Source organism: Symphalangus syndactylus, chromosome 8 (assembly GCF_028878055.3).
Source record: "Symphalangus syndactylus isolate Jambi chromosome 8, NHGRI_mSymSyn1-v2.1_pri, whole genome shotgun sequence".
NCBI lineage: Eukaryota > Metazoa > Chordata > Mammalia > Primates > Hylobatidae > Symphalangus > Symphalangus syndactylus.
Window position 1 is genome coordinate 61641946 of NC_072430.2, and position 20537 is coordinate 61662482.

Consider the following 20537-nt stretch of genomic DNA (forward strand, 5'->3'; position numbering starts at 1 on the left):
AGATCAGTTCTTCAATAACTCAAATTGCTGGGGGATGAGAAGATGAAGGAATGAGTTAAACAAATGCTAAAAGCAGTGGATAGGGTAAGAACATGAAAACAGCATCATTCACTTCTTTTTTGCTATCAGTGGCATTTCAGAGGAAAATATTGGGACTCTGAAAGCAGCAAAGAATATTTTAAAATTTTTAGCAGACTAGCGATATTATCAAAGCAATATTTTACAAGAAAAAAATCTGGTACCAAATACAAGACGGAACGAAAATGACAAACCTATTAATATCAGCCATAATTATCCTAGTATGTAATAATAAACGAAAGACAGACTAAGAATTGAATGCAAGAGTAACTAGAAATAAAGAAGTTTGGAGCTTTTTGTTTTTTGAGACAGGGTCTCACCGTCACCCAGGCTGGAGTGCAATAGTGTGATCATGGCTCACTGCAACTTCAACCTTCCAGGCTCAAGCCTCCCACCTCAGCCTCCTGAGTAATTGGAACCAGGGGCATGCCACCATGCCTGGCGAACTTTTTAATTTTTTTATAGAATGGGGTCCCACTATGTTGCCCAGGCTGTTCTCAAATTCCTGGGTTCAAGTGATCCTCCCACCTCGACTGGGATTACAGACATGAGCCACAGCACCTGGCCACAGAAATAAAATGTCTTTAAGATTTCAGAGCAAATTGTAGCCTAAGCGAGGCAGAGAGAAGTCACGGGATTCAAGCATAAACAATGCCTCAAAATATTAAAAACATCATTGTTCACGATTGGCCTAAAAAATATATATATACACACACACATATATATACACACACATATATACACACACACATATATATACGTGTATATGTGTATATATATACATATACACGTATATATGTATAGATATATCTATACACATATATATGTATAGATATATCTATACACATATATGTATATATATATCTATACATATATATGTATATATATATCTATACACATATATGTATATATATCTATACACATATATATGTATATATATATCAACCTGATCAGTAGGTGAGTTTTAGACATATATTAAATCTGAGGTAATGACAGACCTTCTGAATTGAAGGATCAGCCAGCAGATGGAAGTAACAATTTCAAAAAGTCACTGGCCAAGAAAGTTAAATTAAGGAAGGTATTACATAACCACTAAGCAAGCAGACCCATGCCATATTCTTCAATAGCCTCTTTAGCAGTAATAAAGATATTTCAATCTTTTTAAAAATAAAACAAAATTCACTGGTCTAGTCCTAACTAGGATCATGAAAATGGAAAATATATACAAAAGACAGACTGTAAAAACTGAGCCTTCTGACAGAAGACAAGTGAAAGGGTAGGAAGCAACAACAGACAAAATCACTCAGGCCAAAACCTTGGAAGTCATTCTTCACTATCACCTCTCCCCTCCACACTAACACCACACCATATCTAACTAACTCTTTGTATACTCAAACTCATTCTCTCATTGTCAACATCTAATTTCAGGCCCTTGTTCTTCGACTTGAATTCTAGCAAAGTGTTCCAACTATCCCTTGCTCCACTCTCCCCACTGCTACCAAGGTAAAAATGTAAAATAGTAGTATAATTCCAGCAACTGCTGTGTTGCTTAAACTCCTTCACTGGCTCCCCAGTCTTCACGAATACAAGGCCCTTTAAGATGGGGCCTCTATCTACTTCTCAATATCCCTTCTTCATTCCAGCCCTCATTCCCAAATACCACAACTCTTACTGTATTTCTCATAGAGCAGTTACTCTAGACAATCTGTACTGGTAACACCTGGAGTACACTCATTAAAAAGCTCAATCCTGGGTCCCAAACTATACCCACTCAACTATCACCTCCAGAGATGGACTAAGAAATCACACCAAGTAACTCTTATCCTCAGTGCCCATTTCTTTACTCTCTTACTTGATAATGCCTAATTGTTTTAAAAGATTTAACACAGTCTGGATATCACTTCTAAAAAGTCTTCCCTATCGAATCCTTTTCTTCCCTACCTCCCATCACCATTGTTCTAAAGTCGCCAATACTTATCTTTATCATCCTATTTATCTGCATCCAGCCTCTCTACTTCATCCCCACCTAGAAAAGTTGTTTTACTTAGGACACAGAGTGAACTTCACTAGCCACTGTATGTTGATGACCCAACAAAGGGCCTCGTACATACTAGCCACTTAAAAGTTTGCTAATAAAATGAATGCAACCATTTCATCTTGTTTTCAAAGAATGAAAATATACCTTCATCTGCATCTGTTGAGTCTCTTGATAACTGACACGTATTTTGTTTTGAAATACATTATGTTCCTTTTCTAATGTTCCAATCCGATCTTTCATCCTTGCTATAACCACATTGCTTCTTTCTTTCTCTGTCATCATTTCCTAAAAGAATATCCCAGAAATTTAAACACTTGTTATTTAATAAGTATCATAAGCCTACAACAATGATAAACAATGATGTTATTTAACATCAGTAAAATAATCATGAATGATAAAACATTAAATACTCGCTTAAAAAAAGCAAGGTCAAAAGATTTTAAAAACAGTCTTCTGCATCTCATCTGCTCTTCACACCAATTCGCTCATAAACACTTTGCCACTTGTTTACTCTTAATTCAAATGCATTTTCTAGTTTATTATGAGTTAAAGACTATGAACCTAGAATAAATCCTACATTCTAACTTGATTACACAAAAGAATATTTTAAAGCACAACAGTTCATTCTCTATCATTCCCAGGTACACGTTCTCTTTCAGGGAAAAAAGGCCTAGAAGGAAATAAAAGTCTCACTCCTAAGGGAAAAAATAGGGATAAGATGTCTATAGTAGAGTCAAAGTTTGAAACAAGGGAAAGTAAATTCAGAAAGCAAAGTTTTATCATATTCCTAAGTTAAATCTTTTTTTTTTTTTTTGAGACGGAGTCTCGCTCCATTGCCCAGGCTGGAAGAGCAGTGGCGTGATCTCGGCTCACTACAAGCTCCGCCTCCCAGGTTCACACCATTCTCCTGCCTCGGCCTCCCGAGTAGTTGAGACTACAGGCGCCCACCACCATGCCCGGCTAATTTTTTTTGTATTTTTAGTAGAGACAGGGTTTCACCGTGTTAGCCAGGATGGTCTCGATATCCTGACCTCGTGATTCACCTGCCTCAGCCTCCCAAAGTGCTGGGATTACAGGCGTAAGCCATTGCACCCGGCCACTAAGTCAAATCTTAAATGAGGGATTTCATTTTGTTTTGCTGGTACTATGAACTCCTAGAACAAATATTAATTATCGAAGTACATGAAAGTCAAGTAATTTTAAAGTTAGCTGCAGGTATCATTAGGACTAATCATGTTCCTGCTCTAAAGCAATTGTATGACAAAATTTGAGATATTACATAATTTATGGTTGCCTGAGTTTGTTCATTCATCTTTACAAATTGTTATCCTCCTGTATAACATACTTAGACGTATACACATCGTAAGTATGCAGCTCAATGAATTATCAAATTAGTTATCCTAATTTTTAATTTTTTATATATAGTCATATAGTCACATAAAACTATGTTAAAGTTTCTAATTTTATTAACAACTTTAATCTTGCCAACTTTTTCCATTGACTTTTTTTATTTACTTCAAATTCACATAAAGGATTTATATTCAAACAAGGCCATTCATTCTTACAATGTCATCAAGTGGCTAGGTGAATGACTCATAAATAAACATCATGTACTCTACTGCATTTAATCCCTAGAAAGAGAAACAAGCACTTCAGGAATAATGAAACCACATTTTCTATAGTTTCAATTCTGTTCTCTCAGTTTCATGATGTTTTAAAGATTGGCTTTTCTGGTATTTTTTATTATTAACCTCTCAAAGTAAAATTTCTGAGATTTGAAGAACTTGACAAAAAATTATACTTATTACAAGAAGCTCCATAAATAAATTACCTATGTTAAGAGTTTCACATTTATTCCATTAATCAGACTTAAACAAGATCACATCAAATTCTGTGTTTCTATAGATAACAGATCTAGGTCAGATCCAATTAAAACAAATTCCCATGCTTCTGTACAGAATGCTTTCGCTATTCTGAAGTTAGGATATCTGTACGTACTCTTATTTTAAATTATTCAACTATAGGCTATAATATCACAAAAGAGACAGACAGCTCTATCTACCCTCCCAAAACTCTAAAGGAAAGTTACTTTTGTTGGATATAAATTACAAATAATTAAACTACTGATTATGGACAATTTCTAAAATCTTCCGTTGCTTCTGATTTGGGAAGTATATCCCTCATACATAAGAATGTCTTCACCTGGGTTAACTGCTTACACCGATCCTTTGTAGCAGCAGCATCTTCCTTCACAGCAGCAAGTAACTTGTCCTTTTCTTGAAGCTGATGTACGAGCGTAGTCAATTCTCCCTTACTTGACTGCAATTGAGAAAGCAATGCAGAATTAGTAATAGTTACCATGGGCTAATAAAAATTATGAAAATGAAATGTGGCACATATACACCACGGAATACTATGCAGCCATAAAAAAGGATGAGTTCATGTCCTTTGCAGGGACATGGATGAAGCTAGAAACCATCATTCTCAGCAAACGAACACCAGAACAGAAAACCAAACACTGCATGGTCTCACTCATAAGTGGGAGTTGAACGAGAACACATGGACACAGGAAGGGGAACATGGACACAGGAAGGGGAACATGGACACAGGAAGGGGAACATGGACACAGGAAGGGGAACATGGACACAGGAAGGGGAACATGGACACAGGAAGGGCAACATGCCTGTCAGGGGGTGGGGGGATAGGGGAGGGATAGCATTAGGAGAAATACCTAATGTAGATGACAGGTTGATGGGTGCAGCAAACCACCATGTCATGTGTATACCTATGTAACAAACCTGCACATTCTGCACATGTATCCCAGAACTTAAAGTATAAGAAAAATAAATAAATAAAATAAAAAAAGGTGCTAAGATTAAAAAAAAATTATGAAAATGAAGTATCTAACATCAAGTGTTCTTGGGTCAATGCAGAGTTCTGTATTACATAAAAAGTAAAATAACTGCCAAATACCGATCAGTGAAATATTCAGAAAAATCTCTTTAATGTTGTATATCCTGAAATTTCCAACTAGATACACGTCAACCAAGAAACAGACTTTTACAAAGAATTACGGGAATTCCAGTTTTAAACTCAGAGTCAAGACAGTAATTTCCTCCTTCTCCTGCTAGATCAAAAGAGAGAATATGAAACCAAAATGTAAGCTGCTATGAATGAAACAGTAACCTGTAATCTCAAAGCATATGAGGAAAGACCACCAAATATAGTAAAGATCAAATTCAGATGCTCCATGACCCCGTCAGAATACACCGATGGCTACAGAGGTGCCATATATGTGTAGTTCTCTGAAATTAACAGGCACATCCTGAAAGGTAAAACCAGCCATCCCCAGTTTGACACGGGAAACAACAAACAAGTGCAAAGATTGAAAGTGAAGACGGTCTCAAGAAGGAAAAAAAAAAAAAAGTCGCAGATAAAATCCCACATCTCAAGAGGAAAAACATCACTCAAAGGGAGCAACTAGCCAGTGAGGCAGTCAAAAGATTCTCTATAGGGAGGCCCTAAGTCTCTTATCTGAAAAGCAGCAAAGGCTAAAAAAATCATTTTACATACACAGTCCCCAAGGAGAACACCAGCCATCCCTGACTCTTCAACAATACCAAGCTCTATCACAAAGATGATCCAAGAAAAACACCCCTCATTGGAAGAACAGTAATAGTAAATAAAATAAAATGAAATAAAATAAAACAAAACAAAACAGGATCTATACAAGATACCAAAAAAATGAAAATAAGAAAAACACAAATAACAAGTGAAGAAAAATCACCAGAAAACGGTTATCACACAGCAGGAAAAAATTGTGGTTAAAAATCTAATATAGTAATCATCTCTGGAAAATAAAAGAGCTCAGAGAAAAGATAACACAAAATGAGATGAAACGTGAGCTGGCAAAACTGAAGTGGAAGCAAAAGCAACACCATCCCAGAAATATACTATAGTTAGAAGCAGCAAACAGAAAAGCACATGCCGCTGTAAACACAGTAAGGGCCACAGAGTCCATGGTGGAGAGAAATAAATAAAAACTAGAAATAAAGTTTTCTTTGGTTATGTGTTAGAGTTTTTTTTGTTGTTGTTGTTAAAGATATGAAAGACAACGAAGGTAGGCAGAGAGCCCACATGTATTTAACTGATCTCCACTATTTTACTTATTTCAAGAACATTATATATAACTTCCCAGTAATAATAGCTAACTTGAATCTAATGATTGAAAAGGCATACTGTATCCAAGGGAAGTTTAACAGAGCAGTCAATGTCAAACCATATTATAGTACAATTACTGAATGCCAAAGAAACTGAATCCCTTGATATGTGTAGAGTAGGTCAGACACTGAAAAAAATCCAGTAAATAATAAAACATGTGATTGATTATTCAAAGAATGTTTTATTGTGTGACTGCAGTTTAACAAAAATATATGAAAAGGGTGCAAAATGCAGGCTAGCGTCAGACCTCTACCCAGCAATATGAATAAAGAGAACAGTGAAACAACAAATGCATAAAATGTTTCAAGGAAAGAAAACGAAACTCTGGAATGTTATACCCCACCAAATTATTATTTGAGTATAAATACAACAAAAGCATGTTAACTTGCCAAAATTTGGAAAATTTTTTGAAGAAATCCCAGGAAAAACAACTTTAGCTAACCAAGAGATGAATAAAGAAGCTATGACAAAAGTACTAACATTGAGATCTGGACCCACCATTAAACTATAAAATTAAAACTAAAACATGAAAATTATAATCACAGAAGAGATGTTACATATTACAAGTATCTGACAAACAGAAAAACTATTATTAATTAAAGTTGTGAGTGGTGGAAGAAAGAAGCTAGGAAAAAAATTTAAGTGGTATAACAGTAGTTCCTCCTGCTACACAGCATGGGGCCCAAATTGTTAATAATTTAAAGTTTAAAATATAACTGAAGCAAGTATATTTAAAGGCCAATGATAAAAAATTAATAATTAAACATTTTCTTACTAATAATTACATTAATAGTTTACATTTTTCAGCAGTTATTATATGCTAGGGACTCTAAGCACCTAACATGAACTATCATTTAATTCTCAAAACTTGATCATTCCCATTTTAGACATGGGAAAATCGAGTCACTGAAGCTAAGTAACTTATCTAAGGCCACAAAGCTGCAAGTGCCAGAGTCCAGATTTGAATTTGGGAAGTCTTGACTCGAGAGCTCAAGATCTTAACCACACTCTCAAGTGCCTCATAACTCAAATACAATGGCATGTGTGCACTCACACAACATAACATCCCTGCTCCAACCCTTCTAGCTTTTGCCGTTTTCCCCTTCCCACCTAAGCTTACTCGTAGCGGACACTCGCTGTCACTTTTCCCATTCATTTGGTACTTATTTATAGTCTTGTACTGCAATGAAACTGCTTTTACTAAGGATATCAAACCCAGTTTTACAATCTTAATCTTCCTTGACATCTCTAAAGCATGTTACTGTTGATCATTCCCCCAACCTCCCTACTTCCCAAACTCAAAGTTTCTGTGATTCCACTACCTCCTGGTGTTCCTCCCACCACTTCGCTCCTCTTCAGTATCTTTCATGGTGATTTTCCTTGCCCTTTAATTGTTGGTGTTTCCTGGGGTTCATTCTTGAGCCTTCTATCACCCCTCACATCCTCCCTGATCTAATATACATCTACCATATGTACTGTTGATAGTGGATTATCTTCCTCAATCACTCCCATTGTAGCCTTTCTTCTACTCCAGAGAAATATGTTAATTGTAAAATGACTATATCCACTTAAATGGCACAAGGGATGCCTAAAACAGCTTTCTGAAATTTCTCAATCTTCTACTCTCTACAAAGTGTTCATAACAATCACTGTCACCACAATCTATCCAGTTAAGAAATAAAACAAGCAGTCACCATGGACTCTTCTTTAGCCACTACATACAACTGCTCAAAAAATCCTATCCTATGCCAGTGCCCTGTATTTATCTTCCCCCTTGCTCTAAAGTGGTCTTTATTCGGCACAAGGATTCAATTACCTTTGGGACTTTGAACAATCTGTGAAAAGCTCTGACCAACTCAGTTCTAAGGCAGGAAAAAGAAATTCAACTTACCTAGTCTTACTCAGATACAGGAGATCTACAAAGGCAGAGTTCCTTCAGTAGAGAACAGAACCGCCCCATGAGAAACCAATAACAGTAAGATTTTAATCTAAAACCAAATGGCTCCAAGGAAAAGGGGAAAAATGTGAACAGTTTCAAAACACTTGCTCCATGCTATCTTTAATAGTTTCCAACTTCTTCCAAGGCCTGCCTAAAATAGATGAAGGGTAGTCTGATTTATCACCCAGACTCTAGAGTTGAAAGCTGTCTCAGACAATAAAATGATTACTCTTGCCCCCATAAGCTACCAGCAACATCTTTTATTAGAAGAGACACTTAAAGCAATCACTTTTAATCTTAAAAAGCATTAACTCTAAACAGCAATATAGTAACACAGTAACTTCAGCAAGGTTCTTCCCTGCTAGGAGCTTTTCTCAATCCCCACATATAACTAACAACTTTTTAAAGTATTTGCTCACTCAATTACAATAAAATAAATCAAAGGACAAATTCTTTAATCAATATCAAGGCTAGGCGCCGTGGCTCACACCTGTAATCCTAGCACTTTGGGAGGCCAAGGCAGGACGACTGATTGAGCTCAGGAGCTTGAAACCCCATCTCTACAAAAAATACAAAAACTAGCCAGGCATTGCCTGTGGTCCCAGCTCCTCAGGAGGGTGAGATGGGAGGATCGCTTGAGCCTAAGAGGTGAAGGCTGCGGTGAGCAGAGATTGCGCCACTGCACTCCAGCCTGGGTGACAGGGCCAGACCCCGTCTCAAAAAAATAAAAATAAAAATAATCAAGAAAGTTCCTTGCAACAAAGCATCTGTCTTTGTATTTAAAGTCACATTTATCGTATTTACTGATTACCTTTTACTCTGGGCCATTGCTGGCATCACATGGAAACTGTCTAACAAGTATACTACATTGTAAAAAATTGCCATAGATTTGTAAAATGCACTGTCAATATAAGTATGACAGACTTATAATGCTATGATAAATGCTATGGCAAAAACATCCAGATGGTTGTAAGAAAGAACAGCAGGGCAAACAATTTAGACTGTGAATTCAGGTTAGCCTTATATGAGAAAATGACATTTAAGTGGAGACTTGAAGGAGGAATTAGGCATAGAAAGAAATTGGAAGGGAGGGTTTGGGAGGAAAGGCGAGACAGGACAGACAGAAAAAAAAGTCTAGTATGATAGAAGAACCAGAGAAGACTCCGTATGGGTGAAATTTAGTGAGGGAATAAGAAAAAATGTCATTAGATGAGGCTGCAGAGAGAGGCAGGACATAGACCTGTTAAGGAATCTGGATTTATGTTTTAAAAGAGAAAAACACCAAAGGGTTTTTAAAGCAGTAATATAACCTAATTTATCTCTTAAAGGTCACTTTACAGTTATGTGGGAAAAAAACAAAATTAGAGGACTAAGAGGAAAAGCAGAAACATCAATCTGGAGACTAATGCAGGTAATCAGGTGAGGGGTAATGGTCTAGACTAGTATAAGAAAAAATTAAGCCACTGAAGGTTTGAAAGTAGGTGACAGGTTATGGGGAAAGAGGTGTGCATGAGTGTGTTTTTAGAATAAAGACAGTTAAATGCACCATCTAATATTGAATAGCAGACACCATGTCACTTTATTTTACATAGGTAACCCTTGAAAACTTGTCACCTTTCCCAGTATCACATAGTACATATGATATTATAGTGAATATGACCCATAAGAATACAGATGTTAGCTGCATGGGGATTTTATTTTACAATTTTTTTAAAACATCAGCCATAGCAGTGATTATGCCATTCAAATCATTTCTTTTAGAAGAGTACTGTTACAAACACAACACACACACACTCCCACAACAATAGTACTGAGGTTCTTTGAACGGTGTGATCTTCAGTCACAAAAACCGTTCATACATGCTATCCAGAAATCACCTGACTTTGACTTCAGCACTTCTAGTCAGAGCAAAGCACGGTACAGTTTAGCCAAGGGCCAAATGACTTTAAAAGTAATATAAATCTGGCCGGGCACAGTGGCTCACGCCTGTAATCCCAGCACTTTGGGAGGCCAAGGTGGGCCTCGGATCACGATGTCAGGAGATCGAAACCATCCCGGCTAACACGGTGAAACCCCATCTCTACTAAAAATACAAAAATTGGCCGGGCATGGTGGTGCACGCCTGTAATCCCAGCTACTCTGGAGGTTGAGGCAGGAGAATCACTTCAACCCAGGAGGCGGATGTTGCCGTGAGCCGAGATCACGCCACTGCACTCCAGCCTGGGCGACAGCAAGCCTCCGTCTCAAAAATAAATAAATAAATAAAAGTAATATAAATCATCTTACTTATTTTAAGCAATTCACTCTGTCAAAGGATCAGATGACAACAGATGACATTTTAAATAAGTGAATTGATTAGTGTGAATACATGATATGGTTCGGCTGTGTACCCACCCAAATCTCATCTTGAATTGTAGCTCCCATAATTCCCATGTGCTGTCGGAGAGGCTTGGTGGGAGATAATTGAATCATGAGGGCAGTTTCCCCCACACTGTTCTCCTGGTCGTGAATAAGTCTCACAAGATCTGAGGGTTTGAAAAGGGGAAATCCCTTTCATTTGGTTTTCATTCCCTCTTCCCTGCTGCCATGTAAGACATGCCTTTCACCTTCTACCATGATTGTGAGGCCAGCCACATGAAACTGTGAGTCCATTAAACCTCTTTTTCTTTATAAATTACCAGTCTCAGGTATGTCTTTATCAGCAATGTGAAAATAGACTAATACAGTAAATTGGTACCAGGAGTGAGGAACTGCTGTAAAGATACCCGAAAATGTGGACACGACTTTGGAACTGGGTAACAGGCAGAGGAGTTGGAACAGTTTGGAGGGCTCAGAAGAAGAAAGGAAGATGTGGGAAAGTTTGGAACTTCCTAGAGACTTGCTGAATAGCTTTGACCAAAATGCTGATAATGATACAGGCAATGAAATCCAGGATGAGGTCATCTCAGATGGAGATGAGGAACATGTTGGGAACTGGAGTAAAGGCAACTCTTGCTATGTCTTAGCAAAGAGACTGGTGGCATTATGCACCTGTCCTAGAGATTTGAGGGAGACTTGAGGGAGATGATTTAGGGTCTCTGGTGGAAGAAATTTCTAAGAAGCAAAGCATTCAAGAGGTGACTTGGGTGCTATTAACAGCATTCAGTTTTAAGAGGGAAACCGAGAATAAAGTTTGGAAAATTTGCAGCCTGATGATGCAATAGAAAAGAAAAACCCACTTTCTGAGGAGAAATTCAAGCCAGCTGCAGAAATTCGCATAAGTAATGAGGAACCAAATGTAAATCACCAAAACAATGGAGAAAATGTCTCCAGAGCATGTCAAAAATGGTTTCCTGGGCAGGGCCCAGGGCCCCCCTGCTGTATGTAGCCTAGGGACTTGGTGTCCTGCAACCTAGCCACTCTAGGCATGGATAAAAGAAACCAAGGTACAGCATGGGCCATGGCTTCAGAGGGTACAAGCCCCAAGCCTTAGCAGCTTCAACGTAGTGTTGAACCTGTGGGTGCACAGAAGTCAAGACTTGAGTTTTGGGAAACCTCTGCCTAGATTTCAGAGGATGTATGGAAACACCTGGATGTCCAGGCAGAAGTTTGCCACAGAGGTGGGGCCCTCATGGAGAACCTCTCCTAGGGCAGTGCGGAAGGGAAATGTGAGATTGAAACCTACACACGAAGTCCCCACTGAAGCACTGCCCAGTGGAGCTGTGAGAAGGTGGCCACCATCCTCCAGATCCCAGAATGGTAGAGCCACTGACAGCTTGTATTGTGTGCCTGGAAAAGCCACAGACCCTCAATGCCAGCCCATGAAAGCAGCCAGAAAGGAGGCTGTACCCTGCAAAGCCACAGGGGCGGAGCTGCCCAAGACCATGGGAACCCACCTCTTGAATCAGCATGACCTGGATGTGAGACATGGGAGTCAAAGGAGATCATATTGGAGCTTCAAGATTTGACTGCCCCACTGGATTTCAGATTCGCATGGGGCCTGTAGCCCTTTTATTTTGGCCAATTTCTCCCATTTGGAGTGGCTGTATTTACCCAATGCCTATACCCCATTGTATCTAGGAGGTAACTAAGTTGCTTCTGATTTTACAGGCTCATAGGCAGAAGGGACTTGCCTTGTCTCGGATGAGACTTTGGACTGTAGACTTTCGAATTAATGCTGAAATTAGTTAAGACTTTGGGAGACCAGCAGGAGGGCATGATTGGTTTTGAAATGTGAGGACATGAAATTTGGGAGGGTCCAGAGCGGAATGTTATGGTTTGGCTGTGTCCCCACCCAAATCTCATCCTGAATTGTAGCTCCCATAATTCCCATGTGTGGTGGGATGGACCTGGTGGGAGATAACTGAATCATGGGGGCGATTTCCCCCATATTGTTCTTGTGGTAGTAAATAAGCCTTACAAGGACGGATGGTTTTATAAGAGGAAACCCCTTTCGCTTGGTTCTCATTCCCTCTTCCCTGCCACCATGTAAGATGTGCCTTTCACCTTCCACTATGATTGTGAGGCCTCCCCAGCCACGTAGAACTGTGAGCCATTTAAACTCTTTTTCTTTATAAATTACCCAGTCTCGGGTATCTCTTTATCAGCGACATGAAAATGGACTAATACAATATATAAAGTAATTTCTGAAGGCATTCCAGATGTATGTTCTGAGATGTTAAGGATGGGAGTAGATATTAATTGCTCTGGCTAAAGTCTTGTTTGGTGAACTTCTAATGACTGGTCATGAATATGCCCATAATCAAAAAACACGCTTACCTTCTTTAAAGCATCTTGTATTACACCAGACTTCTCCTTTAGCAGGTCTACAACACAAAGAGCCTCATCTTCAGAAAACATCATAGTCTTCAAGGACAGAAGAAAATCTTTAAACTTCACTTCAGCATTTTCTTAATTTGAAAAAAACAAAGAGTTGGCATTTAAATAACACAAGTAATAACTTCAGCAAAGGTAAGCATGAAGAATTCATGGCCCAGAAAGTCAATAACCAAAAGAAAACAGATATATAGTTCAGGTTAAATAAAACAAATACTCCAGTCAAGAGGAAAAAAAGGGTTTATCATCTATAATACGGAATAATTACATTAGCTAAAAGTTTGCTCAAACTGCAAAATACTAAAATGCCACTATACCCTCACTTTAAAAAAAAATCACTTAGGTGTCTAGTATGTGCTAAAATCTGCACTATTATATTCACAATAATCTCAATGAACTTTAATAATCCTTGCACACTGACAACAAACTGTGAAAAACAAAATAATCCTGAGAGATATTAAGCCAAATTCTACACATGAGAAAATAAGTTCTAAGGTAATTATAAAAAGGAAATCTGATTCTATGAAGATCAAATATATGCAAACCATCCTGACATTTTAAAAATCCATGCATCAAGCACCTCCTGACCCACCCACCCTTATTTTCCCAAGGTTCTCGTATTAGGCATTAACAACCTCTTCTTAAAAAGAGCTGCCACCCATCAGACTCAAAGGAGCCTAGGGCTTTTAATACTTCAGCTAAATTATAAGTTTAAAAAGGTAGTTGTATACATATGTGGAAACGGGATATGTGGAAACTCTGAACTTTCCAATGAATTTTGCTGTGAACCTAAAACTACTCTAAAAAAAAAAAGTCTATTAAAAAAAAAAGTTATGAATTAGCCAAGAAACATCACAGGAGACAGTAGCAGCTGGGAAATAATCATCAGATAGCAAAATAGCTGTAGGACCTTTAATAAGTCAAATTCAAGTTCCAGATCTATAAAACTGAGGAGGTTGGACTAAAAGACTACCAATAAGTCTTCTACCACAAGGATTTGATTCTTTTGAAATGCATTGTTTCTATAAGAAAATGAAATCTGTGACTCCATCAGAACTCAGAAATGTGTTTTTATAGTACAAAAGACTATAAATCCCATATATTACCTTTGTCAGTTTCAGTCTTCAGTTTTTTAGTCCCAGATTTCTGGATCCCTTCTACTTGGTCAGGTTTAAGCAAATCAATAACCTCTCTCTTATCTACCACAGGAATTGAGTCAGCATTATCCATCAAAGGAATACAAGTAGTTGCATGAATAAGGGGTTCATCTACGAAGACTGCAATTTAAGTTCAACAAAATCGTAATTAGAATTTTTAAAAAACAGAGTAAATGACATGCAAGCATACTTTAATGATAAATGCAGTTATTTTGAAACCTTTAATAGTAGCTCAAATTGGTTTTAAATTCCTATTTCATCATTTAACAAGTCAAAACTCATTCTAATGAAGCTGTACCAGCTCAACAGTCTTATTTTATAGTAAATCATTTAAGTCATCTAAAAGTGTATAGCATATCTCCTTTAATGGTATCTAAAAACTTTTTACGCATCCTTAGGTCTCATTTAATTTTTGTTTTAATATAAGAATTATTTCCACTTAATTAGTGCTCAAGGAAAACTATTAGTTTTTATTTATATTGGTACTTTACCAACTTATTGTAGTTGATAATTTTTAATCAAGTTCTTTGTACTTGCTAAGTGCAAAAATCACAGTGCTCCTTGCAGATAGCTTCTCATTTCTGAATAGTTATGCCTCTAATTTCCACGGCACATCTACACTTGCTAAAACTTCCAAAATAACATTAAAAGTGGAAGAAGGAAGCCTCTTTATTTTGTTCCTAATTTTAATGGGAAGAATTTGAAGCGTTTGAACATTAAGCCTAATGTCTGCTGGTTAGAGATACAAACTTCCACACCCAGATGAAAATCTCTTTTCATTCCTACCTTTTAAAAAGAGCTTTTGTACTTATATATGTCTCTTCTTTTATTTAAAATTGTTTAAAATTTAATTTTAACAAATATATTCAGGTAATATTTCTCTCATACCTAATTGATATGTCATAATTTTAAGTTGTTTATTAGTCTTCACAAATTTCACAGCCAAGCTTTCCCTGGAAAACTGTGAACAAATAAGATTGCTCCATCTCTTATAATTTGATGCTTGCCATATACACGTGAGTTCTGTTTAGGAATTAATTGGAAATGTAAGCTAATGCCAGATCTAGCTAATATCCTGAAGCATAATCTTTAAGTGATATTAAAAAGTACAAATACTTCAAGAATGTTTTTCTTCTATGGTCTGTATGCTATTTATTTTTTTCAAAACTGAGTTAAGAATATTTATAAATGCTTTGCCTTTTGTAAATGGTATATAAACTTTTTCATCTCAAATGTACACTCTGCCCATCTGTCAAAGCGCTATAAAGTCATAAGGCTAAAGATAATTTTAGACCTGCATTAGTATTACAGTTGTCATTAGCACACATTAAACTAGGAGCTAAAGAGCGTGTGAGATTTCCAGGGTCCTTGTGCTGGTGTACTTCTCTAGAATTAGCATTATAAAAATACATATCTAAACATCTCACCATTTTCTGTCTTTTGTTTCTTTGATGAAGCTTTCTTCTTCCCTGATCCACTTTCTTGTTTAGTCTCTTGGAGGGGCAATGCTTCTTGCCTTTTTGATGGTACCATGAGAATTTCCACCTTTTTATCCTGGTCATCTTTATTAAACACAAACGAAAAAAATAATTGTGGCAAACAATGAACATAACAGAAAAGATGCAATCATTGAATAATTCCCAGGATGCTTTACCACTAAAAATTTAAAGTCTGACATATAACGCTCTCATCAATAACTTATTCTAGCTTTCTTACTCCACTACAGCAGCTCTTCAATGTACTTACTCCTCCTTTCCCATTCCTCAGCTATTTTCAACCCTACTGAGCCTACAGGCATGATCAAGTCTCTATCATCTTAAAAAATAAACGGCCAGGTGCAGCTGCTCACACCTGTAATCCCAGCACTTTGGGAGGCTGAGGCAGGCAGATCACTTGAACCCAGGAGGATCACTTGAACCCAGGAATTCCAGACCAGCCTGGGCAACGTGGTGAAACCTCATCTCTACAAAACTCCATCTCTATGAAAAAAATAAAAAAATTAGCCAGGTGTGGTGGCGCACACCTATAGTTCCAGCTACTCTGGGACTGAGGTGGGAGGATAGCTTGAGCCCCAGAGGTCGAAACTGCAGTGAGCCAAGATCACACATTCACTCGAGCCTCAGCAACAGAGCAAGACCCTGTCGAAAGAAAAACGAAAGAAACAAACGAACGAAAGGAAGAGAGAAAGAGAGAGAAACAGAGAAAGAAAGAAGAAAAGAAAAAAAAGAAAAGGAAGAAAGAAAGGGAAGGAAAGGAAGGAAAAGAAGGAACGGAAGGGAAGGTAAGGAAGAGAAAACCCTTCCCCATCACCATAATTCCCAGCATCCCACATCCATTTCCTTACATATTGACAAAATACTCTTAGTTCCTTTTCTACCAATCATTCCTCAACTAATTGCAACCTGATTTTTATCTCTTTCCTTCCACAAAAGGATTAACTCAGATCCCCCAGTGTCCCAAATGCCATATTCTACAAATATTCATTAATCCTTATTTGACTACTCTGGCATTTTATCCTTTTGATCTCTACCCCTTTCTTAAAATTCTCTCCTCTCCATTATGCTAAGTAAAATATGGCAGTGACAAAAAGATAAATATTGCATAATTTCACTTATATGACATTCCCAGAGTAGTCAAATTCATAAAGACAGAAAGTAGAAGGGTAATTGTCAAGATATGGGGGATGGGAGAGGGACGAGGGAAAAGGGGGAGGCAGGCGGAATGGGGAATTAGTGTATAATGCATACAGAGTTTCATTTGGAGAAGATGAAAGAGTTCTGGACTTGGCTGGTGGTGATGATTATATAAGAATGTGAATGTACTTACCACCACACAACTACACACTTAAAAATTGTTAAAATGGTAAATTTCATGCTATATGTAATTTGCCACAATAAATAAAATAAATTATCTCCTATCAGCTCCCATGATAATTCTCTTCTTACACTTGAAATATTCCTTTGCAGTATCCTTTGGGAACTGCTTCTACTGAATATTGCTTGTTCTCAGGGTTGGGGCTTCAATTAAAATACTTCCCTTGGATGAGTTATCTACTCCCATGCCTTCTACTCCCCTTCATGCTTAAGGCTTCTGAATCTACTTTTCTACATTTACATACCCTACTGCATCCTGAGTTGCTCTACTCAGTAGATGGCCCCACAGGCATTGGAAACACAAACTGGAAGTGTTCTCTTCTCCATTCACATCTAGTCTCTCTCCAGTATTACCTATTTTAGTGCTACCAACCATCTGCCAAGCACAAGTAGGCAAACTTTTTGTGCAAAGGGCCAGGTAGTAAAAACTTTAGGCCTTATAGGCCATATAGACTCTGGTACAACTATTCAAGCCTGCCGCTGCAGCATGAAAGCCAGTCATAAACATATTATGAATGAGTGAATGAATGTAGCTGCATATAAAAACACTTTATGAATACTGAGATTTGACTTTTTTTTACATTTTTACATTTCTCAAAGTATTATTCTATTTCCCAACCATTTAAAATGCAAAAAGCGTTCTTGGTTCATGGGCATAAAAAAAGGAAGTGGGCTACACGTGGCTCACAGGTTGCAGTTTGCCACCCCCAACCTAACTCAGAACTTGGGAGATCAGCTTTAATCCTGTCTTCTCCTTTATCTGCCACACTTCTATATAGTGAGGTTATTCGTGTCATTCTTACTTTGCATACTTCTCAACTGTGTTTCTTCTGTCACTACCACAGTTCAGGCCTACATCGTAATTTTTGAAAACTACAATAACCTCTTAACTAGTCAAATACTGCCCCATGAAATCTGTTCTTGCTAGCTCTGCCAAAAAAAATTTCTAAAATAGAAATATGACCATGTAACTAAACTGCTTAAAAATCTTCAACAATGGCTAACCTAAGAAGTCCTAGCTCCCTGGCACAGTATCCAAAAACCACCACGATCTAGCCACTGCTATCTTTTCAGCTCTGTTCCCTACCACTCTCTATACCTCACATTGTATGGCTCAACAATACACTGTACTCTTGCAGCTCTGTGCCTTTACATGATATTCTGCCCATGAGGAATGAGACCCCACTATCTGCTTGATGAAGCGATTCAATGCTCAGGCACTGCCTCCTCTGTAAAGCCTTTCAGCCCAGCATAAGCAGTAGTTGCTTTAGCTTCTATATTTCCTCTATACTTTGTCTATCTCCTACATAAACCACATTTTTTTTACTGGCTTACATGTCCTTTTCCCCAACTAAAACATGTAGCTCTTACTATGCCTTGATCCTAGCCGACATGCAAATATTTAAAATCCAATACAACCGGGCCGAGCGTGGTGGCTCACGCCTGTAATTTCGGCACTTTGTGAGGCCTAGGCAGGTGGATCATTTGAGGTCAGGAGTTCAAGACCACTCTGGCCAATATTGTGAAACCCCATCTCTACTAAAAATACAAAAATTAACTGGGTGTGGTAGCACACGCCTATAATTCCAGCTACTCAGGAGGCTGAGGCAGGAGAATCACTTGAACTTGGGCAGCAGAGGACACACTGAGCCAAGATCGCACCACTGCACTCCAGCCTGGGCGAGAGTGTGAGACTCCCGTCTCAAAAAAAAAAAAAATCCAATATAACCTCCTACAAGTTAAGACACACAAATGACTTAATGGTACATACAAGTCCTTTCAAATAAAACAAACTGTTTACAGTTTCACACACCACCACGCCAATTCTCAAGGCTTTTCCATTGTACCTATCAACCCCCTTTCCCTGGAATCTCCCTCCCCTCCCCATCCACCCAAAAAACCTAACTAGTACTCACCCAAACTTTAAAAATTTCTGGCATTACATGCTTTAAGTGGTCTACCTTAGAATTCCTACACTGGTTTAGACATATCTAGACCATTACACTAAATCTTTCATAATGACCTACTTGTGTCTACAGCTAGCACACAACTACCTCGAAAATGCACTATTTCATCTCTGTAGCCCTATTACCTAGCATAATGCCTAGCATAAAACAGATATATGATAAATGTTAGCAAAATGAAGCAATCAAGGGTGAGAAATGATATCTGATTTTAGCTTTTCACCTTTAATTCTTATCACATCATTTAGAAAGTGAAGTGCGTTAACTGCTGATATTTACAGGTCCTAAGTGGTTTTAGTAAAATAGCCAAAGTTGGATATTTATAAGATGCATGAGTTTTTTTTTTTTTCTTTTAATTTCTTGTAGAGATGAGGTCTCACTTTGTTGCCCAGGCTGGTCTCAAACACCTGGGCTCAAGGGGTCCTCCCACTTCAGCCTCCCAATGTGCTAGGATTACAGGCATGAGCCACTGCATCGGGCCCTGAAGTTTAAAGTGCCATTTTATGATCAATACTAATTTCTACCAGCAATTAATGTTAATGAAGCAAACACATAATGAAAAGAATAATCTTGGTTTCAAATTCAGTATTAAACATTCTGTGTATGTACCTAACAGAATATCTCAATTCTAAGCTCCAAATCATACAACAAAATTAAATAAATAGATTACAATACCGCTTCCATTTTTAGACTTCTTCTGCCCTGGTTTCTTCTTTGAGGCAGCTGCTTCAGAGGGAGGGGTGGGCTGTTTAGTAACTGGGACAGGTTCTACTTTTTTGCCAGGAATCTTTGATGCGTCACTTTCTTTGATGACCTGCTCTTCTGTCACAGGCTTTTGTTTCTTTTCCTTCTTTTTTCTTTCCCTAACACTACTTGAAGTTTCAATCACATTCAATGGAACAGGTACAACTTGATCATCTTCTACTGCCAAAGCATCTGATAATTTAAAGTCTCGAGGTACACTCTCAGAGTCGGATTCATGGAGGTTTCCATTCTGGATTTCTTTCTTTTTATTCTTTTTCTTTTCTGCTTTCTTTTTATCTGTTTTGGCAGGAATAAGCTTTTGTTCTCTTTTCTGTTTTGCAAGAACTTCATCATATAATGTTTCTTTCATGAAAAGCCAGAAGAAGAGGAAAATTACTGTAATAACTATTGAAGGAATAAGAACAATAAAATATGCTGACTCATAAAACTCCATGGTACTTTTGTCAATGTGATCCTATAAAACCTAAATAGGGAAGAAGGTGGGGACAAAAAAAAAAGAAACTGTCAGTCTCATAAAAATTAAAGTCAAAACTGCTGCTCTTTCAAGTGTCATTTCAAATCTAACTTGACCTACAAACCTAAACAGGTTAGTTCTTTAAATCACATTCTTGATTTATTTGCCAACTACAATTCATATATACTATGAAAAATAAGACGTGGTAACTAGAAGGAGTAGAACACAACCTT

At 37.7% G+C, this 20537-nt stretch overlaps 1 protein-coding gene across 31 annotated transcripts in view; it reads right to left on the minus strand.

The window, feature by feature from the left end:
* Positions 1 to 20537, minus strand: part of KTN1 (kinectin 1) — a 105168-nt gene that overhangs the window by 52767 nt on the left and 31864 nt on the right. For all 31 annotated transcript variants that reach the window (XM_063645560.1, XM_063645557.1, XM_063645556.1 and 28 more), the window contains 6 exons: positions 19761 to 20313; positions 15676 to 15810; positions 14198 to 14368; positions 13035 to 13165; positions 4319 to 4435; positions 2261 to 2401 (listed from right to left, as the gene is read on the minus strand). In XM_063645560.1, coding sequence (XP_063501630.1) covers positions 2261 to 2401; positions 4319 to 4435; positions 13035 to 13165; positions 14198 to 14368; positions 15676 to 15810; positions 19761 to 20283 — 1218 coding nt within the window. In that variant the 5' untranslated portion in view covers positions 20284 to 20313. The remainder of the gene's footprint in view (positions 1 to 2260; positions 2402 to 4318; positions 4436 to 13034; positions 13166 to 14197; positions 14369 to 15675; positions 15811 to 19760; positions 20314 to 20537) is intronic.